At 48.8% G+C, this 15914-nt stretch overlaps 2 protein-coding genes across 4 annotated transcripts in view; one reads left to right on the top strand and one right to left on the bottom strand.

Moving 5' to 3' along the window:
- LOC123762018 (post-GPI attachment to proteins factor 2-like) overlaps positions 1-15914 on the top strand; it is a 289172-nt gene that overhangs the window by 20103 nt on the left and 253155 nt on the right. The gene's annotated exons all lie outside the window — the stretch shown is intronic.
- LOC123761959 (repetin-like) lies at positions 190-14438 on the bottom strand. Its single transcript, XM_069335704.1, has 4 exons — positions 14382-14438; positions 6594-9608; positions 646-1095; positions 190-531 (listed from the first exon to the last, which is right to left on the bottom strand). The coding sequence occupies exons 1-4, from the start codon at positions 14436-14438 to the stop codon at positions 190-192; spliced, it is 3864 nt and encodes a 1287-aa protein (XP_069191805.1).

Here is a 15914-nt window from a genome sequence, read left to right as displayed (position 1 = left end):
AATGTTTGTTGGTGTGTGTACTGTGAATGTTTGTTGGTGTGCGTACTGTGAATGTTTGTTGGTGTGCGTACTGTGAATGTTACCGTGCGTATCGGTAGTTGAATGTGGTGGTAAAGCTGGGAGTGTAGGATAGTTGTGGGTGTGTTCGGATACACAGGCTCCACTAGTGTTCCGGTGTTCCATCTGTATTCATCCACCCTGTTGGTGGTGGATGACCTTGTCACGGTACTGTCTCTGCTGGTGGATGACCTTGTCACGGTACTGTCCCTGCTGGTGGATGACCTTGTCACGGTACTGTCTCTGCTGGTGGATGACCTTGTCACGGTACTGTCTCTGCTGGTGGATGACCTTGTGATGGTACTGTCCCTGCTGGTGGATGACCTTGTCACGGTACTGTCTCTGCTGGTGGATGACCTTGTGATGGTACTGTCCCTGCTGGTGGATGACCTTGTGATGGTACTGTCGCTGCTGGTGGATGACCTTGTCACGGTACTGTCTCTGCTGGTGGATGACCTTGTGATGGTACTGTCCCTGCTGGTGGATGACCTTGTCACGGTACTGTCTCTACTGGTGGATGACCTTGTGATGGTACTGTCCCTGCTGGTGGATGACCTTGTCACGGTACTGTCCCTGCTAGTGGCTGACCTTGTCACGGTACTGTCCCTGCTGGTGGATGATCTTGTCACGGTACTGTCCCTGCTGGTGGATGACCTTGTGATGGTACTGTCCCTGCTGGTGGATGACCTTGTCACGGTACTGTCTCTGCTGGTGGATGACCTTGTGATGGTACTGTCCCTGCTGGTGGATGACCTTGTCACGGTACTGTCTCTGCTGGTGGATGACCTTGTGATGGTACTGTCCCTGCTGGTGGATGACCTTGTCACGGTACTGTCTCTGCTGGTGGATGACCTTGTCACGGTACTGTCCCTGCTGGTGGCTGACTGTTACGGTCCTCTCGGGACGCAACGGGGTCCTTACTCTGATGTTGTTAGAGGAAGTTGTATCCGACCCCAAGCCAGTAGTGGCTTTCAAGGGATGTGATCCGTGACGCAAGTAACTTAAAGGGGGTAGGGAAAGAGAGTTAAGAACTTCAGACTATAATTGTTCCCATCACCAAATAAATAATATATAAAAGAGTGCACAGGGGGAGGGGTATTAACAGGGGAAATACACAATAGTCTTCTGTTGAAGACTCTGGACACAGGCTCTCGGTGCTAAATCCTCAGTGCTTCTTCGTGGCCTCACAACGTATCCTCTAGGAAGCTGAGCCTACCCCGGCCACAGGTCAGCCAAAACACAGGTCCACTGGGGGTACCGCCGTGGAGGCCGTCAACCACACGTCCAGCAGGTCTGCTGGCAGGTTCCGGATCAGCAAGGCTGGTCAGGCCACTCCACGAACGATATAAGGGTAACGCCATAGACAGGAGCCTCGTGTGATACCACCAATCACTCTCCTGTCCTCAATACCCCAGTGGATAAACGTCTCCAGCAGTCGGTCCCGGGTAATCCTTCTACTGCCACTTCACTGGCAGGGTAACACCACAGTGTTCTTCCGGGGGACGACTTCACAGCTGCTGCAGCAAAGCACAAGGTATGGAGACGGCTGCCTTGGGTAGACTGACTCAACTTCCATCACAGCAGTCCCAGGTCGAATCTGTAAGCAGACACGTCATCAATAACAGGGACACTAAAACACCTCACTTACAGGCTCAGACACAAACGCCCGACATATCCACTCCATAGATGGCGCTGGTGTCTGAGCACCACCTCACCAGAGGTCAGCAACGGCTGTGTTGAGCGCTGAACAGGACTGGAAACTGGCCCACGAGGCCAGTACACGCCGTCCTCACCAGGTGTCGTCGTCCGTTTGGAGGGGGTTTCGGGAGCTGACCCACAGATGGCGCGGTCGTCACTGCTCCGTGCTCGGACGCTGGATCCGGGTTCGTAACACCTCCCCACCAAAAAGAATTTGGTTTGGGGTTCTAGAAAAAGAAACACAAACCAAATTAGTACGGCGACACAACTCCAAATGGACACACATGCTTCATAAACTGGAACGGCGAGGCTGTCTTGTCCACAGAACCGTACCACTGGGGCACTCTCGCACAAGGGAAACTTGCAGATGTAAGGCAATGTCCTGCCTGGCGTAATCTTCCACGTCTCCACTGCGATATCAAGCAGGGGCATCATCTCACCTCTCTCGAGTAAGAATCGGTGTAGACACGATAAGGGGCGACTCGACACTTCCCTGTGTTGTGGCACCGATGATGGCTGATCACAGACGGCATTTCTGGTCACGATGGTCCTTCAGGGAGACAGGAACCTGGAATACAGGGTCTGATAATTCAGAGTGATAGCGACAGTGGGTAAGTCAATACTTACTACATACACCTCTACTAGGCTTACACCTAGTTTCAACAGGGCTGCTTGCACACCGAAGATGGCATTCGCTCTGCCACCGTCATGTCGACCAACGTTCCGCATAACGCTGCGTTGAGGCTCAGCAATCACGCGGGGGGTGTCAACCTGCCGGAAACAGTCACTCATATTATCATATGTCGTACCTCCTGTATCAACCATCACCTTCCAGGCTCCTTCGTCGACTGCAACACTTGCAGTGCATGTTTCCAATCCCTGGGAACTCTTCACGATATTCACGGGAGCCATCATCCTTCGGGTTGTCCACTGATCCTTACTGAGAACACAGAGAACACATACGAGAACAAAACAAAATACCGGTAGGAAACATTTGGTTACCTTAGGGACAAGTTTCCTGAGCCTGTCATGTCCATAGCCGGCAACATCCACTAGCCTGGCTTGGACCGAAGAGGGCATTAGACCTTTTGAACACACCTCACATACCTCTGATGTCTGGGGAATCTCTGGCTGGTTCAATACACGCTGTAACTTGCCATACCGCAAGCACACATCCGCCTTCGCTCCAGACTCGTTGGTATCCGTGGGTGCCCGCACACAAGGCCTCTCTTCTAGCTCGGGTACTTCTGCTATCGTAACCGCATGTTCCTCGTCGGGAGAAGAATCAGGAGACTCTGCTAGAACACTGTCGATCTGCGGGTGAGAGGACAAATTAAACATGTTTGAATCCGGGTCTGCCTTTACCTGGATATTACCATTGTCTGTTACCTCAGACCGTGCTGTTCCGGTAGACTCGTCCGCAACCTTGGGAAGATTGATGCTCCAATCTGTCACCAAGTCGTTGGCTAGTACCACGTCAATCCCTGCCACAGGGAGGGTATCAACTACTGCCAACGCACATGTGCCGCTGAAGTAAGGCGAGTCGAGATGTACCGGCACTAAGGGGGCGATATACTGCGTCCTAGGAAACCCAACCAGGACAACCTGTTGTCTCCCGTCTACACTTACTCCCTCGGGTAACGAGCTCTTCACGATCAGGGACTGGGCTGCTCCACTATCTCTGAGCACTACAACTGATCTACCAGTATGATCACTCGATACATACCCGCCTGAAGTGTGAGGGGAAAACAATCTGGGCTCTTCCTGCGTCGTCGTAGACTGGTTTCCTGCTGGTGATGTTACACAGCTCATCAACATCACCTCCCTTCGTGCGCTGCCACCTCTTCTGCCTCGGCACATAGCAGCTACATGCCCTTTCTGCCCACAAGTCCAGCACACCATATTCCTCCTTGGACTCCGGTGTTTAGGACTGCTAGGACTTGTTCTTCGGGGGCTACTTGGGGGCGTCTTCTTAGCACTTCGTGGGACGGGAGTCTCTTCTTCTTCGTCATGAGGTCTGTCAAAACGGCGTTGGTAATTCCTTGGGACGTACTTAGCAGACGGCCTATGAGTCAGGATGTACTCTTCAGCCATGGTGGCTGCCGCACTCAAGGTCTCTACCTGCTGTTCCTCTAGGTACGTCTTCAGGTCTCCAGACAAACAATCCTTGAAGTCCTCTAGCAGTATAAGCTGCTCGAGGTCTTCCTTGTTCTCCACCTTCCGAGAGGCACACCATTCCTGAAAAAGTCGCTCCTTGATGGTGGCGAATTCGGTGAAAGTGTGCTCTGAGGTCTTCTTCAGGTTTCGGAACTTCTGCCTGTACGCCTCAGGTACTAATTGATACGCCATGAGCACAACCTTCTTCACCTTGTCGTAATTGCCGGAGTCGTCAAGGGATAATGTAGAGTAGGCGATTTGGGCCTTCCCAGTCAAGACTGACTGTATCATGATGGCCCAATTCTCCCTTGGCCACTCCAAAGAGGCAGCGACTTTCTCGAAGGCTGCAAAGAACTTTGAAACTTCCCTCTCATTGAATTTGGGGACCATTTTGATGTTCCTTACCGGATCGAAACCGCTGGTGTCCGTTGTTGGCCTCCGACCACCGCCTAATCGCAATACTTCTAGTTCATGTTGTCTCTGTCTTTCTTTTTCTTCCCTCTCTCGCTGTTTCTCTTCCCTTTCTCGCTCTTCTCTCTCTCTTTCTCGTTCTTCTCTTTCTCTTTCTCGTTCTTCTCTCTCTCGTCTCTCTTCTCTTTCTCGTCCTTCTCTCTCTCGTTTCTCTTCTCTTTCTCGCTCTTCTCTTTCTCGTTTCTCTTCTCTTTCTCGCTCTTCTCTTTCTCGTTTCTCTTCTCTTTCTCGCTCTTCTCTTCTTTCTTCTCTTTCTCTCTCTTCTCTCTCTCGTTTCTCTTCTCTTTCTAATTCTAAACGCCTCATCGCCAATTCTTTTTCTTTCATCTCCATTTCTTTATCTTTTAATTCTCGTTCTATTTCTAACTTCTTCCATTCAATTTCTCGATTAATTTCTAAGGCACGCATTTTGACAGTTAACAAGCTTATATTCAGCTCACCTGCATCACTGTCAATGTCACTACCTTTATCTTCCTTTTCCGTGGAAGCTATTTCTTCACCTTCCCTTGTACTAGGAGTCTCGCCTTCCTGTTTCTCTTCTGCCTTCAGGTGCTGGTGAACCTTGGACAAGATCTCCACACGGGAATCACTGGCACGGATCTTGATCTCCAGGTAGGCGCTCACTAGTACAAGCTCTGGTTTGCTCAGATATTTTAATCTGGCAAGACAGATTAAAATATCAGATTAGACAGGACAGATTAGACATTGCCAGATCCACTCTGTTCAGAAAAGCCTGCACATCGTCCAGATCATCGATGGTAGCTTTCTCTGCCATTGTCACCGATGGAACACTTAACTAGCACTTGACACACCGCTTACACTTTAGCACTTAACGCACCGAGCACTGTTCTATGTCAATATTGCACTTTATCGCACCTGGCGCCTCACTTGCCAATATTGCACGTAATTACTTCGGGCACCGCACTACACAATATTGCACTAAATCGCAACGAACACTTCGCTCTACAATATTGCACTGAATCACTGAGCACCGCACTAGTCAATATTGCACTTAATAGCTTAGTCACAGCGAGCACCGCACTGCACAATATTGCACTTAGTCACTCTTGAGCACCGCACAGGACGTATAACGTCACAATCGTCACACACAGGGGGAATTATATACAGGGATTACGCCACTTCACCACCCCTGTCAAACATACTTAACAAGGGGACGGATCCCGCTGGGGATGCCAATTATGTTACGGCCCTCTCGGGATGCAACGGGGTCCTTACTCTGATGTTGTTAGAGGAAGTTGTATCCGACCCCAAGCCAGTAGTGGCTTTCAAGGGATGTGATCCGTGACGCAAGTAACTTAAAGGGGGTAGGGAAAGAGAGTTAAGAACTTAAGACTATAATTGTTCCCATCACCAAATAAATAATATATAAAAGAGTGCACAGGGGGAGGGGTATTAACAGGGGAAATACACAATAGTCTTCTGTTGAAGACTCTGGACACAGGCTCTCGGTGCTAAATCCTCGGTGCTTCTTCGTGGCCTCACAACGTATCCTCTAGGAAGCTGAGCCTACCCCGGCCACAGGTCAGCCAAAACACAGGTCCACTGGGGGTACCGCCATGGAGGCCGTCAACCACACGTCCAGCAGGTCTGCTGGCAGGTTCCGGATCAGCAAGGCTGGTCAGGCCACTCCACGAATGATATAAGGGTAACGCCCTAGACAGGAGCCTCGTGTGATACCACCAATCACTCTCCTGTCCTCAATACCCCAGTGGATAAACGTCTCCAGCAGTCGGTCCCGGGTAATCCTTCTACTGCCACTTCACTGGCAGGGTAACACCAAAGTGTTCTTCCGGGGGACGACTTCACAGCTGCTGCAGCAAAGCACAAGGTATGGAGACGGCTGCCTTGGGTAGACTGACTCAACTTCCATCACAGCAGTCCCAGGTCGACTCTGTAAGCAGACACGTCATCAATAACAGGGACACTAAAACACCTCACTTACAGGCTCAGACACAAACGCCCGACATATCCACTCCATAGATGGCGCTGGTGTCTGAGCACCACCTCACCAGAGGTCAACAACGGCTGTGTTGAGCGCTGAACAGGACTGGAAACTGGCCCACGAGGCCAGTACACGCCGTCCTCACCAGGTGTCGTCCGTTTGGAGGGGGTTTCGGGAGCTGGCCCACAGATGGCGCGGTCGTCACTGCTCCGTGCTCGGACGCTGGATCCGGGTTCGTAACACTGACCTTGTCACGGTACTGTCCCTGCTGGTGGATGATCTTGCCACGGTACTGTCCCTGCTGGTGGATGACCTTATCACGGTACTGTCCCTGCTGGTGGATGACCTTGTCACGGTACTGTCCCTGCTGGTGGATGACCTTGTGATGGTACTGTCCCTGCTGGTGGCTGACCTTGTGATGGTACTGTCCCTGCTGGTGGCTGACCTTGTCACGGTACTGTCCCTGCTGGTGGCTGACCTTGTGATGGTACTGTCCCTGCTGGTGGATGACCTTGTCACGGTACTGTCCCTGCTGGTGGCTGACCTTGTGATGGTACTGTCCCTGCTGGTGGCTGACCTTGTGATGGTACTGTCCCTGCTGGTGGATGACCTTGTGATGGTACTGTCCCTGCTGGTGGCTGACCTTGTGATGGTACTGTCCCTGCTGGTGGATGACCTTGTGATGGTACTGTCCCTGCTGGTGGATGACCTTGTGATGGTACTGTCCCTGCTGGTGGCTGACCTTGTGATGGTACTGTCCCTGCTGGTGGCTGACCTTGTGATGGTACTGTCCCTGCTGGTGGCTGACCTTGTCACGGTACTGTCCCTGCTGGTGGCTGACCTTGTGATGGTACTGTCCCTGCTGGTGGATGACCTTGTGATGGTACTGTCCCTGCTGGTGGCTGACCTTGTGATGGTACTGTCCCTGCTGGTGGATGACCTTGTGATGGTACTGTCCCTGCTGGTGGCTGACCTTGTGATGGTACTGTCCCTGCTGGTGGATGACCTTGTGATGGTACTGTCCCTGCTGGTGGCTGACCTTGTGATGGTACTGTCCCTGCTGGTGGATGACCTTGTGATGGTACTGTCCCTGCTGGTGTCTGACCTTGTGATGGTACTGTCCCTGCTGGTGGCTGACCTTGTCACGGTACTGTCCCTGCTGGTGGCTGACCTTGTGATGGTACTGTCCCTGCTGGTGGATGACCTTGTGATGGTACTGTCCCTGCTGGTGGCTGACCTTGTGATGGTACTGTCCCTGCTGGTGGATGACCTTGTGATGGTACTGTCCCTGCTGGTGGCTGACCTTGTGATGGTACTGTCCCTGCTGGTGGCTGACCTTGTGATGGTACTGTCCATGCTGGTGGATGACCTTGTGATGGTACTGTCCCTGCTGGTGGCTGACCTTGTCACGGTACTGTCCCTGCTGGTGGCTGACCTTGTCACGGTACTGTCCTTGCTGGTGGATGATCTTGTCACGGTACTGTCTCTGCTGGTGGATGACCTTGTCACGGTACTGTCCCTGCTGGTGGATGACCTTGTCACGGTACTGTCCCTGCTGGTGGATGATCTTGTCACGGTACTGTCCCTGCTGGTGGCTGACCTTGTGATGGTACTGTCCCTGCTGGTGGATGACCTTGTGATGGTACTGTCCCTGCTGGTGGATGACCTTGTCACGGTACTGTCCCTGCTGGTGGATGATCTTGTCACGGTACTGTCCCTGCTGGTGGCTGACCTTGTGATGGTACTGTCCCTGCTGGTGGATGACCTTGTCACGGTACTGTCTCTGCTGGTGGATGACCTTGTGATGGTACTGTCCCTGCTGGTGGATGACCTTGTCACGGTACTGTCTCTGCTGGTGGATGACCTTGTGATGGTACTGTTCCTGCTGGTGGATGACCTTGTGATGGTACTGTCCCTGCTGGTGGATGACCTTGTCACGGTACTGTCCCTCCTGGTGGATGATCTTGTCACGGTACTGTCCCTGCTGGTGGCTGACCTTGTGATGGTACTGTCCCTGCTGGTGGCTGACCTTGTGATGGTACTGTCTCTGCTGGTGGATGACCTTGTGATGGTACTGTCCCTGCTGGTGGATGACCTTGTCACGGTACTGTCCCTGCTGGTGGATGATCTTGTCACGGTACTGTCCCTGCTGGTGGCTGACCTTGTGATGGTACTGTACCTGCTGGTGGATGACCTTGTGATGGTACTGTCCCTGCTGGTGGATGACCTTGTCACGGTACTGTCCCTGCTGGTGGCTGACCTTGTGATGGTACTGTCTCTGCTGGTGGATGACCTTGTGATGGTACTGTCCCTGCTGGTGGATGACCTTGTCACGGTACTGTCCCTGCTGGTGGATGACCTTGTCACGGTACTCTCTCTGCTGGTGGATGACCTTGTCTCGGTACTCTCTCTGCTGGTGGATGACCTTGTCTCGGTACTGCCCCTGCTGGTGGATGACCTTGTCACGGTACTGTCCCTGCTGGTGGATGATCTTGTCTCGGTACTGCCCCTGCTGGTGGATGACCTTGTGATGGTACTGTCCCTGCTGGTGGATGATCTTGTCACGGTACTGTCCCTGCTGGTGGATGACCTTGTCACGGTACTGTCCCTGCTGGTGGATGACCTTGTCACGGTACTGTCCCTGCTGGTGGCTGACCTTGTCACGGTACTGCCCCTGCTGGTGGATGACCTTGTCACGGTACTGTCCCTGCTGGTGGCTGACCTTGTCACGGTACTGTCCCTGCTGGTGGATGACCTTGTCACGGTACTGCCCCTGCTGGTGGATGACCTTGTCTCGGTACTGTCTCTGCTGGCGGATGACCTTGTCTCGGTACTGTCTCTGCTGGTGGATGACCTTGTCACGGTACTGTCCCTGCTGGTGGATGACCTTGTGATGGTACTGTCCCTGCTGGTGGCTGACCTTGTGATGGTACTGTCCCTGCTGGTGGATGACCTTGTGATGGTACTGTCCCTGCTGGTGGCTGACCTTGTGATGGTACTGTCCCTGCTGGTGGCTGACCTTGTGATGGTACTGTCCCTGCTGGTTGATGACCTTGTGATGGTACTGTCCCTGCTGGTGGCTGACCTTGTGATGGTACTGTCCCTGCTGGTGGATGACCTTGTGATGGTACTGTCCCTGCTGGTGGCTGACCTTGTGATGGTACTGTCCCTGCTGGTGGATGACCTTGTGATGGTACTGTCCCTGCTGGTGGATGACCTTGTTATACTTGTGTATGGGTCCTGTTATACTCGTGTATGGATCCTGTTATACATGTGTATGGGTCCTGTTATACTTGTGTATGGGTCCTGTTATACTTGTGTATGGGTCCTGTTATACATGTGTTTGGGTCCTGTTATTCTTGTGTATGGGTCCTGTTATACTTGTGTATGGGTCCTGTTATACTCGTGTATGGGTCCTGTTATACTCGTGTATTTATCCTGTTATACATGTGTATGGGTCCTGTTATACTTGTGTATGTGTCCTGTTATACATGTGTATGGGTCCTGTTATACTTGTGTATGGGTCCTGTTATACATGTGTATGGGTCCTGTTATTCTTGTGTATGGGTCCTGTTATACTTGTGTATGTGTCCTGTTATACTCGTGTATGTGTCCTGTTATACTTGTGTATGGGTCCTGTTATACTTGTGTATGTGTCCTGTTATACTTGTGTATGTGTCCTGTTATACTTGTGTATGGGTCCTGTTATACTTGTGTATGGTCCTGTTATACTCGTGTATGGGTCCTGTTATACTCGTGTATGGGTCCTGTTATACTCGTGTATGGGTCCTGTTATACTCGTGTATGGGTCCTGTTATACTCGTGTATGGGTCCTGTTATACCTGTGTATGGGTCCTGTTATACTTGTGTATGGGTCCTGTTATACTTGTGTATGGGTCCTGTTATACTTGCGTATGGGTCCTGTTATACTTGCGTATGGGTCCTGTTATGCTTTTGTATGGGTCCTGTTATACATGTGTATGGGTCCTGTTATACTCGTGTATGTGTCCTGTTATACTTGTGTATGGGTCCTGTTATACTCGTATGGGTCCTGTTATACTCGTGTATGGGTCCTGTTATACTCGTGTATGGGTCCTGTTATACTTGTGTATGGGTCCTGTTATACTTGTGTATGCGTCCTGTTATACTCGTGTATGGGTCCTGTTATACTCGTGTATGGGTCCTGTTATACTCGTGTATGGGTCCTGTTATACTCGTGTATGGGTCCTGTTATACTCGTGTATGGGTCCTGTTATACTCGTGTATGGGTCCTGTTATACTCGTGTATGGGTCCTGTTATACCTGTGTATGGGTCCTGTTATACTTGTGTATGGGTCCTGTTATACTTGTGTATGGGTCCTGTTATACTTGCGTATGGGTCCTGTTATACTTGTGTATGCGTCCTGTTATACATGTGTATGGGTCCTGTTATACTCGTGTATGTGTCCTGTTATACTCGTGTATGGGTCCTGTTATACTCGTGTATGGGTCCTGTTATACTCGTGTATGGGTCCTGTTATACTCGTGTATGGGTCCTGTTATACTTGTGTATGGGTCCTGTTATACTTGTGTATGGGTCCTGTTATACTTGTGTATGTGTCCTGTTATACTCGTGTATGTGTCCTGTTATACTTGTGTATGTGTCCTGTTATACTTGTGTATGTGTCCTGTTATACTTGTGTATGTGTCCTGTTATACTCGTGTATGTGTCCTGTTATACATGTGTATGGGTCCTGTTATACTCGTGTATGTGTCCTGTTATACTTGTGTATGGGTCCTGTTATACTCGTGTATGGGTCCTGTTATACTCGTGTATGGGTCCTGTTATACTCGTGTATGTGTCCTGTTATACTTGTGTATGGTCCTGTTATACTTGTGTATGGGTCCTGTTATACTCGTGTATGTGTCCTGTTATACTTGTGTATGGGTCCTGTTATACTCGTGTATGGGTCCTGTTATACTCGTGTATGGGTCCTGTTATACTCGTGTATGTGTCCTGTTATACTTGTGTATGTGTCCTGTTATACTCGTGTATGTGTCCTGTTATACTTGTGTATGGGTCCTGTTATACTTGTGTATGGGTCCTGTTATACTTGTGTATGGGTCCTGTTATACTTGTGTATGGGTCCTGTTATACTTGTGTATGGGTCCTGTTATATTCGTGTATGGGTCCTGTTATACTCGTGTATGTGTCCTGTTATACTTGTGTATAGGTCCTGTTATACTCGTGTATGGGTCCTGTTATTGCGTGTCAGGTTTTCCTTATTTTCTCTTTCGCAGAGTGGATCTTCCAGATTTTTTTATTTAATCTTATTCCTTATTTAGTCCATCAAGTCTTGTATTGTTTTCGCTGTATTTTCACAACATTTTATCTGGTATATATTTCTGGCATTCTGGTTCTTGAGGTTAAGATATGCTGGTCTAACAGTCTCATTATTGTTCTGGCATCATATAGTCAGAGACTAATGACTTCCTTTAATTTATCATGGTCAATATTCTCTTCATCAGTCGTGTTGTGAGAGTGATGAACCTCCCTAGCCTTGTTTACCAGGCAGTGTGTGGCCATGATCATATCATATAAGTCTTCTAGGAGGATAATGTTAATAATAAGACTCGTGTAAGTCTTATAAGATTGATACTAAGACTAATATAAGTCTGCTAGTAGGGTAATATTAATAATAAGACTCATGTAAGTCTTTTAAGACTGATTCTAAGACTAATATAAGTCTTCTAGTAGGGTAATATTCGAGACCGGCTGCTCTAGAATGCGCTCGATATTGATCTACATTGATAATTTCTCTGCTGTTGCACTCGTAGCCTTGCCCATGATCACAACTATGGACTGGTAATATTAATAAATAAATAAATAAATGTTTATTCAGGTAAGGTACATACATACAAGAGATTTTACAAAAATTGATCGATTTATAGATAGAGGTAGTACATACAATGCCTAAAGCCACTATTACGCAAAGCGTTTCGGGCAGTCTTAGAGTCTGTCTCAACCGCATCATTTGTCTTCGCTATTCTGTGTTGGTAGGTGTTTGTAATTCAAATTTCACTATCTAGTAAGTCCAGTATAGAAGTGCGTGAATGCTCCGAATATTGCATCCATCAGGACAATTTGGAGGGGGTAGGGGAGGGGGGGGGGGAAGGGCTTTGACAAGCTGCCGGCTTCCTGTCTTCGAGGCCACTAGAGTGTTGGGGGGCCCCTTGGGTAAAATCAGGTATATTTACCTCTGCAAGGAGGAATACTTTTTGTATTCATATATGTGTTGCGTGTAGCTGTTGGTGTATATATGGGCTTAGAATCCCCACTACTGCACACCGAGAGCTGTGATGGGGTGGGGGACGGGGCAGGGGTGGGGATGGGACGCGGGATTACTGGGATAAGGGGTGAGATATAGGGGGGAGGAGACTGGTGTGTGAGGGGGGGAAGGTGGGGGGACTAGAGTGAGGGTGACCAGAGGCCTGAGCACCGGGGAGGGGTCGAGGTGGACCGGTCGGCACTACTACCGGACCACCGGTACACAGTTCCTCTCTAATAATAACAGTGTTTAATATTCACTCGGGATTCAGGTAATACAAGTGTTTACATATCAAGAGTAATAACCATCGAGTCAGAGCTACTTTGTGAGACCCTTATTGGTGGGTGTGTGGGTGTACTCACCTGGTTGTACTTGCGGGGGTTGAGCTCTGGCTCTTTGGTCCCGCCTCTCAACTGTCAATCAACTGGTGTACAGATTCCTGAGCCTATTGGGCTCTATCATATCTTCATTTGAAACTGTGTATGGAGTCAGCCTCCACCACATTTCTGCTTAATGCATTCCATCTGTTAACTACTCTGACACTGAAAAAGTTCCTTCTAACGTCCCTGTGGCTCATTTGGGTACTCAGTTTCTACCTGTGTCCCCTTGTTCGCGTACCACCCGTGTTAAACAGTTCATCCTTATCTACCCTGTCAATTCCTCTGAGAATTTTGTAGGTAGTGATCATGTCTTTCAAGCTTCGTCTTGAGCTTGTCAAGGTATGGGTTCCATGCTGTGGCCGCATACTCCAGGATTGGTCTTTGGTCTTACATATGTGGTATACAAAGTTCTGAATGATTCCTTACTTGATTCTTGCTTGATTTGTGTTGCCTTGTCGTATAATTCAAGTAATCCTGTGAGGCATGATTTGCCATCCCTGAACCCATGCTGATGTTGTGATACAAAGTTCTTCCGCTCCAGATGTTCCACTAGCTTTTTTCGCACAATCTTCTCCATCACCATGCATGGTATGCAGGTTAGGGACACTGGCCTGTAGTTCAGTGCCTCCTATCCATCCCCCTTCTTGTATATTGGGATTACATTAGCCGTCTTCTAAATTTTTGGCAGTTCACCTGTTACCAGTGATTTGTTATACACTATGGAGAGTGGCAGGCACAGTGCTTCCTGTTTCTTCCTTTGGTATCGAAGGGGAGATTCCATACGGACCTATAGCCTTTGTCACATCCAACTTTAGCAAGAGCTTCCTTACATCCCCACTGGTAATCCCAAACTCTTCTAGTGGTTCCTGGTTAACTATTCCCTCTCTTATATCTGGACCTTCTCCTTGCTCTAATGTGAAGACCTCCTGGAATTTCTTATTGTTCTTTGCACACTTCCTTGTCGTTTGTAGTGAATCTATCTGGCCTTATCCTCAGTTTCATTACCTGTTTCTTCACTTTTGTTTTTCTTCTGATGTGGCTGTGCAGCAATTTAGGTTAAATCTTTGTCTTGTTTGCTATGTCATTTTTTTATTGCCCTTCCTTCTTCTCAACCTGACGTATTCATTCCTGGCACTCTGGTATCTTTCTCTGCTCTCAAGTGTCCAGTTATTTCTATAGTTTCTCCACGCCCTTTTACTTTGCTTAGCTAGCCTACATCTCTGATTAAACCATGGGTCTCTCATCTGCATTTCATTTTTTTCTTTTTTGGACCGGGACGAACTTGTCTGCTGCTTCCTTACACTTCTTCGTTATTAATGTAACATCACTTGTATGTATATACCTTACCTGAATAAACATCTGAATCTGAATCTGAATCTGAATCTTCTGTGTGATGTAGTCCATCAAGTCTCGGCCCGTCTTTCCCCTGAACTCTGTTTCCCCATGTTATATCTTTTAGGAATTTTCTTATCTCCTCATAGTTTCCCTTATGGAATGCCAGCCCTTTGTTTTCAGGTCCGTTTCTTGAGTACTTTATCCCTTCTTCGACCAGCTGCTCAAACGTCAGTACACTGTGATCGGTCATTCCTACTGGGGCCTCGAATCCGATTTCACTTATGTCGGAGTCGTTCAGAGTGAAGACTAGGTCGAGTCTCGCTTGTTCCTCGTTTCCTGTGTGTGTGTGTGTGTGTGTGTGTGTGTGTGTGGTTGGCATTGGAACAAGCCTCACCCAACAAAGATGATACATGGGGTTATGTGAGTGTCATAGGCCAGTCGGGGTCGGCCCCAGTACCATCTTTTAAGAAGAAACAATATCAACATCAATAGCGACCCCCTACAGTTTTCATGAATATGAAATCTGGGCTTTGTTTTCCTCAATGTTTCAGTAGTTTTTTTCAGTGCTTCATAATATAAAATTTTCTGAGCGAGAGAGAGAGAGAGAGAGAAAGAGAAGGGGAATATCAATAAAGGGGAAAAGGAGAGAGGGGATGAAATGGGTAGGTGAGAGAAAAGATTGGAGGGTGCAGAAGGGGAGGAGAGAGACAGAGAGAGAGAGAAAGAGAAAGAGAGAGAGAGAGAATCATTCTGAGGCAATAAACGCCGGACTTGAACCGGTCTTCTGGTAATTCCCAGACACCCCCTGCCTTAACCTCCTTAACCTCACTGGGAGGTTCGAGCCTCCAGAACTTAACAGTGAATTCAGTAACGTTCTCGATTGATAGTGTTTTGTCCTATCGTGGCTGAGTGGGTTGAGACAGGTGTCTGGGACTCCCTAGAACGCCGGTTCAGGTCACCGCATTGCCCCAGAATGAATTTCTCAATGATATATCACGTCATTGTGATTTCTTTGTGATATATAATATATAATGCATATAATATGACCGTTGAGAGGGAGGTGGTGACACTGAGGGTCCGGGGCCCGGAGTTTAATCCCTTAGAGCTAGCACCAGCTCCATGAATGACGCCATTAACCCACACAAACAGACAGCATTACACTAAAGAGAACAATAAAGGCGACGTCAGTTTCAGTGCTGTTGCAAAGTCTTCATGTTGGTGTAGCTGTGTAGTTAATCGCCGCTGAGAATGTTGAGGCGTTGGGTCTGTCTGTCTGTACGCCTGTCTGTCCGCTGTCCGCATGTGCGTGTGTCTGTCCCCCGTCTTCTGCGGCGTTCTGTTAACATTCATCTTTTCGAACGGACCGTTTTTAAGGACTGTCCATATATATTTTTTCCAACTCTTTTATGCTCGCGCATTTCTTTTTTGAAACACGGTACAATTTCAGCTGTTTTCTGGACGGGTTGAACCATTAGCGGTCATCAGGTCGTTTGGACCACAGGCCATGAAGTGATTTGTTTTGAGATAACTTTATAATGGTGTACT

This window comes from Procambarus clarkii, chromosome 34, assembly GCF_040958095.1.
Source record: "Procambarus clarkii isolate CNS0578487 chromosome 34, FALCON_Pclarkii_2.0, whole genome shotgun sequence".
Classification (NCBI taxonomy): domain Eukaryota; kingdom Metazoa; phylum Arthropoda; class Malacostraca; order Decapoda; family Cambaridae; genus Procambarus; species Procambarus clarkii.
The sequence above is the reverse complement of the archived record's forward strand: the minus strand, read 5'-3'. Positions and strand labels throughout refer to the sequence as shown.

What these genes read in the sequence shown, in the direction of transcription:
- LOC123761959 (XM_069335704.1), bottom strand. Translation starts at nt 14,438, where the DNA reads ATGGACTACATCACACAGAAGATTCAGATTCAGATTCAGATTCAGATG. An exon ending in AGATTCAGATGTTTATTCAG is followed by an intron (nt 9,609 to 14,381) that starts GTAAGGTATATA and finishes CATGTATAACAG; the next exon opens with GATCCATACACGAGTATAAC. An exon ending in AGGGACAGTACCGTGACAAG is followed by an intron (nt 1,096 to 6,593) that starts GTCAGTGTTACG and finishes GAACAATTATAG; the next exon opens with TCTGAAGTTCTTAACTCTCT.